This window comes from Saccopteryx bilineata, chromosome 1, assembly GCF_036850765.1.
Source record: "Saccopteryx bilineata isolate mSacBil1 chromosome 1, mSacBil1_pri_phased_curated, whole genome shotgun sequence".
Classification (NCBI taxonomy): Eukaryota; Metazoa; Chordata; class Mammalia; order Chiroptera; family Emballonuridae; genus Saccopteryx; species Saccopteryx bilineata.
The window spans coordinates 392,932,315-392,944,065 of record NC_089490.1 but is presented as its reverse complement, the minus strand read 5'-3'; the positions used below and the strand labels follow the sequence as shown (position 1 = coordinate 392,944,065).

At 36.1% G+C, this 11,751-nt stretch overlaps 1 protein-coding gene across 1 annotated transcript; it reads left to right on the top strand.

The window, feature by feature from the left end:
• Nucleotides 1-10,558: 10,558 nt before the first annotated feature.
• LOC136320842 (olfactory receptor 5B2-like) lies at nucleotides 10,559-11,506 on the top strand. Its single transcript, XM_066253987.1, has one exon. The coding sequence runs from the start codon at nucleotides 10,559-10,561 to the stop codon at nucleotides 11,504-11,506; it is 948 nt and encodes a 315-aa protein (XP_066110084.1).
• Nucleotides 11,507-11,751: the final 245 nt, after the last annotated feature.

Sequence of the window (11,751 nt, the reverse complement as noted above, 5' to 3'; positions counted from 1 at the left end):
AAATTTATTTAAAAAAAAAGCATAGAAAAAAAAAAGAAAATGTTTTGTCTATAGAAACATAATAAAAGTTTAGTAATATTTTCTAAATATCAATAATTATCACAAATTAAATAATTTAGATATGCGGCTCATGTATGTACAATAAACTAAATAAAAATGAAAGGGTTGACATGCTAAATTGATGAATTGCTAAAAATGCATCTTTGTGCTACTCAACATAACAAACTATGTCCCTGTGTGCAGTTTAATTTCTTCTCCCTTAGATAAGTAAAAAGAATTGATTGTTATCACAGGGGACCTTTTCCCGGAAGAACAATATGCTTCTACAATTTTCTCCTGGTTCCCATTTATTAGTCTCTGAAATCTTAATATGACTCCACAAGATGATTTAAAAGATGGTAGAGGGATGACGTCAGAGTAATGGCGGAGTAGGAAGCGATACCGATAAATCTCCCCCAAAACTCAACAAGATCTTCAACCAGAAACAGAAAAACCTATACTTGGAGCTTCCAGATTCTTCGCAATACACCCAAAGGTATGATTGAGTGAAAAATTGGCTAAATATATAACCAAACCCCGAAGGAAATAGGGAGTAAGAAATGCTCCTCCTTCCTCACTAACCTAAACAGGGCGGCTTTCTCTGGTAACTGTGAATATAGAAACTGAGGCGGGCAAAGGGGGTGAATAGATCCAGGCCGCCGCAGCAAAAACGGCCGAACCAGGCTGTGGCTCAGAGATCCAAGCCGAAAAAAATCTGATCCTGTGGCAACCCGGGCAATACAAGCTAACACTCGCGCCAAACCCAAACAAAGAAAGACAAGCGGAGCGGCCATTTTACCCGGTCTCCTGGTCGGTGCGCAGTTAGTGGGAGAGAGATTTCTTCCTAAGCCGTGGAAGTGGGTGCCCGTGTTGCCCCACGGAGAGGCAGGGTCAGAGGCCTTTCTGTGGGCTGAGGGCAGAGTCTCTGGGCAGCCCCAGCGCCCTGGGAAAGCCACGCAAGGGAGGGAGTGAGAACTAATCCCAACGGTGGAGATTTTCCGTGCTGGAGGCTGTTTCACTCAGAGGGAACCGCGGCCGGCCTCATATCCTGGTTTGCGCACGCAGATAAGGAGTGAGCGATTCCTCCGAGTGTGCGCGCCCGTGTTATCGCACAGAGGGGCAGAGTCAGGGGCCTCTGTGTGGGCCAAAGCGGAATCTCGGGCCGCCCCAGCGCCTTGCAAAAGCCGCACACGGGGACGGAGCGAGACTCAATTCCAACGCTGCAACTTTTCCCTGCGGTTGGGGGTTTCACTCAGAGCGTGAGACTGCTGACCGGATATCCTGGTTGCATACAGTGAGTGAAAGTTTCCTCCAAGCGCCCCGGAAGTGGGCGCCCGCTTGTGTTACCGGATAGAGTGGCAGAGCCAGAGGTCTTCGAGTGGGCGGAAAGCCCGCCTGATTATGCTAGTAGCTCTGACTGACTGAGCCTTACCCAGAGCCCTGTGCTGAGTGGAAATAGAGTGGGGAGTTGCCAGCAATTTGAGCCTCTTACTATCCAGGCAGAGGCAGCAGCAACCCCATACCTGGACTATCAGGCTACTAATTGAGGAAGGAAAGACTAGGAGAAAGGCTCCAGGAACACAGACTCTCTCACTGTCGGAGCCTATAAATGCTAATGAGCCTCGACTCCCAACGAGAATAAAGCACAATACATGACATCTCCATAGAGACTTATCAACTGCAAACCTCTACCTGAGCGTGCCAAAAGGGCAGAACCTGGGGTACAGAGTCACCGACCAGGAAGAGGGAGAGAAAAGAAAAAGCAAGAAGATAACCTCTCAAAATCAAGAATAATCTGCAGACTTTATAACCTATCTCATTTTATTATATTTGTTCATTTGTTTCTCTTATCTTCATTCTTGAGACTTTTTTTTCCTCCTCTAATTTGGCCGATTAACTCTCTACCGGTCTTACTCTCTCCTCTCCTTGAACTACACTACCCATAAGTGTTTCATCTCCCATTATCATTTCTCTTCTCTTCCTTCCTCTCTATGAGGGTTGCACTCCAAAACCCTTAACTCTCTCTCTCTCTCTCCTTTCTTTTTTCTTCTTTTAGTGGTTCCCTCTTTTTTTCTCTCTCTCTCTTTCTTTTCTCCCTCCATATTAGTTTCTTCCTTTCTCCTTTACATCTCCTCTCATTCAAACCTCAATAACAAACAAATTATCTTATCTGGGACTCAAACCTATGTTTGTGGCATTTTGGGGGGTTTTTACTTCACCTTTTTAACTCACTAGCAGTGCTCCCATCCCTGGCTCTCCATATTATCTAGTTCTTGTTCCACTAAATACAATAGTAAGTTTGTAATTTGTCCCCCCATTTTTCCATTTTCCTCTTATTCCTCTCATCATAACTCTTAGAAAACCAACACCTAAAAGCAAATCATTTTATTCTTGACCCAAATTTTTTCCTTATTTGCTTTTTGTGGGTCCATACGCTCTTTTTTTTTTCTTTTTTCTTTTTTTTTTTTTCCTTTTTTTTTTTTTTTCTTTCTCTCTTTTTTGCCCCTTTATTACTTTTCCCCAATTCAGGCCCTCCATCACAGGCATTGTTTGTTATAACTCACAGTCCACCACAAGATTTTCTCAAGAAAGAGGGGAGAGGAGAGGAGAGGAAAAAAAGAGGGGGGGAATAATTTCCTTTTTTAAAAAATTTTTATTTTATTTTATTTTTCTTTATTTCATTATTAATTTTTTTAAAAAAAAACAACTCTTTTCGAGTTGTTATTTTTTTATTTTTTTTAACTTTTTATTCTTTATTAAATCTCATTAATACTATCAACAAAACCACCCTCAGATGCCATTAAGGAAGAGAAAATCGAATATCATGGATACAAAAGAAAGAGATGTAACACAGCTAGATGAGGAAAAATCTATGGAGAAAAAATTTAATATATTGGAAACCTTGGAGCTAAATGACAGAGAATTCAAGATAGAAATCCTAAAAATCCTCCGAGATATACAAGAAAACACAGAAAGGCAATATAGGGAGCTCAGAAAACAACTCCATGAACACAAAGAATATATGTCCAAGGAAATTGAAACTATAAAAACAAATCAAACAGAGATGAAAAACTCAATTCACGAGCTGAAAAACGAAGTAACAAGCTTAGCTAATAGAACAGGTCAGATAGAAGAGAGGATTAGAGAAATAGAAGACAAGCAACTTGAGGCACAACAGAGAGAAGAAGAAAGAGACTCAAAAATTAAAAAAAATGAGATAGCCCTACAAGAATTATCTGACTCCATCAAAAAGAATAACATAAGAATAATAGGTATATCAGAGGGAGAAGAGAGAGAAAATGGAATGGAGAACATACTTAAACAAATAATTGATGAGAACTTCCCAAGCCTGTGGAAAGAACTAAAGCCTCAAGTTCAAGAAGCAAACAGAACTCCAAGTTTTCTTAACCCCAACAAACCTACTCCAAGGCATATCATAATGAAATTGACACAAACCAACAGCAAAGAAAAAATTCTCAAGGCAGCCAGGGAAAAGAAGAATACAACATATAAAGGAAGGCCCATTGTTATTTTTTTATTTTTTTTAACTTTTTATTCTTTATTAAATCTCATTAATACTATCAACAAAACCACCCTCTGATTATCATCAGATTTATCAGCAGAAACTCTACAAGCTAGAAGAGAGTGGACCCCAATATTTAAAGTCCTGAAAGAGAGGAACTTTCAGCCACGAATACTATACCCATCAAAGCTATCCTTCAAATACGAAGGAGAAATAAAAACATTCACAGATACAGAAAAGATGAGGGAATTTATCATCAGAAAACCCCCACTCCAGGAATTACTAAAGGGGGTTCTCCAATCAGATACAAAGAACAAAAAAAAACAGAGCCACAAGTAAAAGCTCCAAGAAGAACACAATAAAACCAAATTTAAACTGTGACAACAACAAAAAGAAAGAGGGGGAGAAGACGGAGATTAACAGTAGCAAAGGACGATGGAGTGCAAAAGTACTCACAAAATAGTTCGCTACAATGAACAGGGTAGGGACCCTTTTCATTACTCAAAGGTAACCACCATTGAAAAAAACCACCACAGAAGCACATGAGATAAAAAAGATAGCAACAGAGGAAAGATGTATGGAATACAACCAAATAAAAACAAAAGATAGAAAAACGAAAGAGAAGGATCAAACAAGACACAAAACTAACAGAAAGCAAGATATAAAATGGCAATAGGGAACTCACAAGTATCAATAATTACAATAAATGTAAACGGATTAAACTCACCAATAAAAAGGCACAGAGTAGCAGAATGGATTAAAAAAGAAAATCCAACTGTATGCTGCCTACAGGAAACTCATCTAAGTAACAAGGATAAAAACAAATTCAAAGTGAAAGGCTGGAAAACAATACTACAAGCAAATAACATCCAAAAAAAAGCAGGTGTAGCAATACTCATATCTAATAATGCTGACTACAAGACAGGAAAAGTACTTAGAGACAAAAATGGCCATTTCATAATGGCTAAGGGGACACTGAATCAAGAAGACATAACAATTCTTAATATATATGCACCAAACCAAGGAGCACCAAAATATATAAGACAGCTACTTATTGATCTTAAAACAAAAACTGACAAAAATACAATCATACTTGGAGACCTCAATACACCGCTGACGGCTCTAGATCGGTCATCCAAACAGAGAATCAACAAAGACATAGTGGCCTTAAACAAAACACTAGAGCACCTGGATATGATAGACATCTACAGGACATTTCATCCCAAAGTGATTGAGTATACATTTTTCTCCAGTGTACATGGATCATTCTCAAGAATTGACCATATGTTGGGCCACAAAAACAACATCAGCAAATTCAGAAAAATTGAAGTTGTACCAAGCATATTTTCTGATCATAAAGCCTTGAAACTAGAATTCAACTGCAAAAAAGAGGAAAAAATCCCACAAAAATGTGGAAACTAAACAACATACTTTTAAAAAATGAATCGGTCAAAGAAGAAATAAGTGCAGAGATCAAAAGATATATACAGACTAATGAAAATGACAATACGACATATCAGAATCTATGGGATGCAGCAAAAGCAGTGATAAGAGGGAAGTTCATATCGCTTCAGGCATATATGAACAAACAAGAGAGAGCCCAAGTGAACCACTTAACTTCCCACCTTAAGGAACTAGAAAAAGAAGAACAAAGACAACCCAAAACCAGCCGAAGAAAGGAGATAATAAAAATCAGAGCAGAAATAATGAATTAGAGAACAGAAAAAACTATAGAAAAAATTAATAGAACAAGGAGCTGGTTCTTTGAAAAGATCAACAAAATTGACAAACCCTTGGCAAGACTTACCAAGGAAAAAAGAGAAAGAACTCATATAAACAAAATACAAAATGAAAGAGGAGAAATCACCACGGACACCGTAGATATACAAAGAATTATTGTAGAATATTATGAAAAACTTTATGCCACTAAATTCAACAACCTAGAAGAAATGGATAAATTCCTAGAACAATACAACCTTCCTAGACTGAGTCAAGAAGAAGCAGAAAGCCTAAACAGATCTATCAGTAGAGAAGAAATAGAAAAAACCATTAAAAACCTCCCCAAAAATAAAAGTCCAGGCCCTGACGGCTATACCAGCAAATTTTATCAAACATTCAAAGAAGACTTGGTTCCTATTCTACTCAAAGTCTTCCAAAAAATTGAAGAAGAAGCAATACTTCCAAACACATTTTATGAGGCCAACATAACCCTCATACCAAAACCAGGCAAGGATGGCACAAAAAAAGAAAACTACAGACCAATATCTCTAATGAATACAGATGCTAAAATACTAAACAAAATACTAGCAAATCGAATACAACAACATATTAAAAAAATAATACATCATGATCAAGTGAGATTCATCCCAGAATCTCAAGGATGGTTCAACATAGGTAAAACAGTTAATGTAATACACCATATCAACAAAACAAAGAACAAAAACCACATGATCTTATCAATAGATGCAGAAAAGGCTTTCGATAAAATACAACACAATTTTATGTTTAAGACTCTCAACAAAATGGGTATAGAAGGAAAATATCTCAACATGATAAAGGCCATATATGATAAACCATCAGCTAACATCATATTAAATGGCACTAAACTGAAGGCTTTCCCCCTTAAATCAGGAACAAGACAGGGTTGTCCACTCTCTCCACTCTTATTTAATGTGGTACTAGAGGTTCTAGCCAGAGCAATCAGACAAGACAAAGAAATAAAAGGCATCCATATCGGAAAAGAAGAAGTAAAGGTATCACTTTTTGCAGATGATATGATCCTATACATCGAAAACCCCAAAGAATCCACAAAAAGACTACTAGAAACAATAAGCCAATACAGTAAGGTCGCAGGATACAAAATTAACATACAGAAGTCAATAGCCTTTCTATATGCCAACAATGAAACAACTGAGGAGGAACTCAAAAGAATAATCCCCTTCACGATTGCAACAAAAAAAATAAAATACTTAGGAATAAACATAACAAAGAATGTAAAGGACTTATATAATGAAAACTATAAACCATTGTTAAGGGAAATCGAAAAAGATATAATGAGATGGAAGAATATACCTTGTTCTTGGTTAGGAAGAATAAATATAATCAAGATGGCTATATTACCCAAAGCAATATACAAATTTAATGCAATTCCCATCAAAATTCCAATGACATTTTTTAAAGAAATAGAGCAAAAAATCATCAGATTTATATGGAACTATAAAAAACCCCGAATAGCCAAAGCAATCCTAAAGAAAAAGAATGAAGCTGGGGGCATAACAATACCTGACTTCAAACTCTATTATAGGGCCACGACAATCAAAACAGCATGGTATTGGCAGAAAAATAGACACTCAGACCAATGGAACCAAATAGAAAGTCCAGAAATAAAACCACATATATATAGTCAAATAATTTTTGATAAAGGGGCCAACAACACACAATGGAGAAAAGAAAGCCTCTTCAATAAATGGTGCTGGGAAAACTGGAAAGCCACATGCAAAAGAATGAACTGGACTACAGTCTCTCCCCCTGTACAAAAATTAACTCAAAATGGATCAAAGATCTAAACATAAGACCTGAAACAATTAAGTACATAGAAGAAGACATAGGTACTCAACTCATGGACCTGGGTTTTAAAGAGCATTTTATGAATTTGACTCCAATGGCAAGAGAAGTGAAGGCAAAAATTAATGAATGGGACTACATCAGACTAAGAAGTTTTTGCTCAGCAAGGGAAACTGATAACAAAATAAACAGAAAGCCAACTAAATGGGAAATGATATTTTCAAACAACAGCTCAGATAAGGGCCTAATATCCAAAATATACAAAGAACTCATAAAACTCAACAACAAACAAACAAACAATCCAATAAAAAAATGGGAAGAGGATATGAATAGACACTTCTCCCAGGAAGAAATACAAATGGCCAACAGATATATGAAAAGATGCTCATCTTCTTTAGCTATTAGAGAAATGCAAATCAAAACGGCAATGAGATACCACCTCACACCTGTTCGATTAGCTGTTATTAGCAAGTCAGGTAATAGCAAATGTTGGAGAGGCTGTGGAGAAAAAGGAACCCTCATACACTGTTGGTGGGAATGTAAAGTAGTACAACCATTATGGAAGAAAGTATGGTGGTTCCTCAAAAAACTGAAAATAGAACTACCTTATGACCCAGCAATCCCTCACTGGGTATATATCCCCAAAACTCAGAAACATTGATACGTAAAGACACATGCAGCCCCATGTTTATTGCAGCATTGTTCACAGTGGCCAGGACATGGAAACAACCAAAAAGCCCATCAATAGATGACTGGATAAAGAAGATGTGGCACATATACACTATGGAATACTACTCAGCCATAAGAAATGATGACATCGGAACATTTACAGCAAAATGGTGGGATCTTGATAACATGATACGAAGCGAAATAAGTAAATCAGAAAAAAAACAGGAACTGTATTATTCCATACGTAGGTGGGACATAATAGTGAAACTAAGAGACATTGATAAGAGTGTGGTGGTTACAGGGGGGAGGGGGGAATGGGAGAGGGATAGGGGGTGGGAGGGGCACAAAGAAAACAAGATAGAAGGTGACAGAGGACAATCTGACTTTGGGTGGTGGGTATGCAACATAATTGAACGACAAGATAACCTAGACTTGTTATCTTTGAATATATGTATCCTGATTTATTGATGTCACCCCTTTAAAAAAATAAAATTATAAAATAAAAAAAAAATAAATAAAAGATGGTAGACTCTGAGAAGAGCTTAATTAGTTACCATTTATTTAAACAAATGCTAATACTTTTTAGTCCACTCTGTATGTGGATATGTATACACACACTCTCTATCCCTCTTTCTATCTACCTTCTATCTATCTATTCACCTATAATACATTCATCCATCCATCCTCCATCTTTCTGACTCTTTCTGTTTATCTGATTGTCTACCTGTCCTTTCTGATCTATGACATAAATTAGCACATAAGCACTTTGTTAAAGCTGTTACTAACACTTGGATTTCTGATTTGGGAATAGATATATCCCAGATATATAACCTTGGGCAAGTTAATACTTCTTTCTGCTCTTCTGTGGATTAATAAATACAGTTAGAAGGTTGACCACATGATCTGTGAAGATGCCTCAGCTTCAACAAACTCCAAAGCTACAGACAATTTACTTATATTATATTCTTTTTATTCCCATTGTGACAGGATGAAAAATTATGCCCAAGTATGCCTACAATCTAATTCATCCATAGAACTGGTTATTGTGTTCTCTTATGTGGTAAAATGTATAAATGTAATTAAGTTAAAGATCTTAAGATGACAAAATTACACTAGATTATCCATGTGTATTCAATAAGAACATACCAGTCATAATAAAATCTAGCAAATGCTAAACAAAGAAATGCAGTTTATACTGTTACTTGAATAATGTGTTTACAAATACAAATACTGTAAATTTCAGATATGTAAAATAATGTGTAGAGGGGCCAAGAGGAAAATGGTAAGAAGCAGTAGATTATTGGAATATGAATGCCTTTCCAAAGGTTTCAAACACATATACTTAAATATACATAAATAAATATATAAATTTAAAACATTGTTCTTGCTCATGAACAATTTGTAGGGCTAGAGTCAACCTTGCAGATATAAATTTTCTACCTTTAGTCTTAGTGATCCAGCTAAGTAATAACAGTAATGACTGTAAGAATGAGACTAAGACAGAAGAGGAATATTTTCAACACAAGATCAAAAAAGAAAAAAAAAAGAAATTAAACAAAAACAGACTTAAAGATCCTTGAGTTCTCATATGAATGGTTGACAAAGTCACTAATATGGTAAAACAGAATAAGAAATATTAGAAAAAACAAAAGATCTAAATGGCTATAGTGTGTAAAAAAAAATGCAAATTAAAGAGTAAAGCTACCGGACTTCAAAATCCACTCACACCTTGAACCTAACATGTTACCACCTAACATGTCCTAAAAAAACAGACGTCATCATTTTATTTTAAATATAGTTCTCATCAGAAATTCACTGAGCACCCACATTGTGTAAACTGTCATGATAATTTCATTTAATTCTCACAACATTCTGAAATAGATTCCAATATCACTTTGATGTTGATGGATAAAATGAGGCTCGGGAAATTTAGTTTAGGACCAATGTCACCCACACAGTAAATAGTAGAGTTCATACATGAATGCATATGGGCCTCACCCAACAGCCCATTATTTTACAAACAATTCTATGCCTTTTATTTAGAGTTTTCTTTGTTGGCTATATTTGTCTCTAATACTTTAATATATCTCACTGCCTTATTATATGTATACATTTGTGAATGACTACTGTGCAACCCAAAGCATTAAATTTGGTGAATGGAGTGAACTACTAAAAGTAAATTAAATAAAATTAAATTTACCAATTCAAATTTATTAATGACATTTAGTTTCAAAACCATTCTGTTTGGGTCTAAAATATGACTGTTAAAAACATGCAAATTTGAATAAATTAATAAATTATGCAATATATTTGTTGCCAAATTACTTCAAGTATAAATAGACCTAAAAGTAAATAATTTAGTGGGGACAATGAGAGTATTGAATGAGCACAAAAGAAGTGTAAGCTATTAGTAGACTCAAAAAATCTAGTTTGGGAAATTAATTCATTTCCAGCACGTGACCTTAGAGAGTTATTACTTATTCCTTTGACTTGGTTTACTCACATAAAAAATTAAGTTGGGAAGGTGATTCAGGAAGAACTTTTCTGTACAAAAGCCTATTGCTGTATAGATAAGTTATCCATTAAATTGCATTGTCATTCCCATGCTGTAGAAAAGGAAGATATTAAAAACAAGTTATTGCTAAAATAAAATAATGTTATGCATTTTAATTTCTGTGCAACCCTTCTTTGTTCTTCACTCTGTTCCCTCACTTCTTGTTGCTACAGCTGTCTTGTGAGTACAAATCACACTAAAAATCATCTATGGAGAATCATACAGAAGTGACTTATTTCATCCTGCTAGGACTAACCAATAGCCCAAAACTGCAAGTCCCCCTCTTTACAATGTTCACCCTCATTTACCTCATCACTCTGATTGGGAACCTGGGCATGATCGTGTTGATACTGCTGGACTCTCATCTCCACACTCCTATGTATTTTTTCCTTAGTAACTTGTCTCTGGTGGATTTTGGTTACTCCTCAGCTGTCACACCAAAGGTGATGGCTGGATTTCTAACAGGAAACAAGGTCATCTCCTACAATGCATGTGCCACTCAGATGTTCTTCTTTGTAGTTTTTGCAACTGCGGAAAATTATCTCTTGGCCTCAATGGCTTATGACCGCTATGCAGCAGTGTGCAAACCCCTACATTACACCACCACCATGACTACAGGTGTGTGTGCATGTCTAACCATAGGTTCATATGTCTGTGGTTTCCTAAATGCTTCTATTAACATTGGAGATACATTCTATCTCTCTTTTTGTACGTCCAATGTGATTCATAATTTTTTCTGTGATATTCCAGCAGTCATGACTCTGACTTGCACTGGGAATCATATTAACGAACTGATTCTCATTCTTATTTCATGCTTTAATATCTTTCTTGCACTTTTTGTTATCTTTATTTCCTACGTGTTCATATTTATTACCATTTCAAAGATGCACTCCAAAGAGGGATACCAGAAGGCTTTATCTACCTGTGCTTCTCACCTTCTTGCAGTCTCCATATTTTATGGGACTGTCATCATTATGTACTTGCAGCCAAGTTCCAGTCATTCCATGGACACAGACAAAATTGCATCTGTGTTCTATACTATGATCATCCCCATGCTGAACCCTATGGTCTACAGCCTGAGGAACAAAGAGGTCAAAAGTGCCTTTAAGAAGATTGTTGAGAAGACAATTATCCCTAGATTTTGTCACAATGCATAGAATCTACAAAAATTGATTTTACCCCTCTTTCATCTGCTCCATGAAATAACTCAAATCTCAATGGCCTCTTGCTTTAATAGAACAAATGTTCTGTCTAGTTACTTATTTCTTTAGTTGGGAAATAGTTTCAATCATCTAAAATATAGGAAAAAATATAATAATGGTCTTTAATAAAGTTTATTTAATAATGTGTGTGCTTTTATTAGTGCATTTTTTCTCTGGCTAAATAATTATAACAGCATAAT

What these genes read in the sequence shown, in the direction of transcription:
- LOC136320842 (XM_066253987.1), top strand. Translation starts at nt 10,559, where the DNA reads ATGGAGAATCATACAGAAGTGACTTATTTCATCCTGCTAGGACTAACC.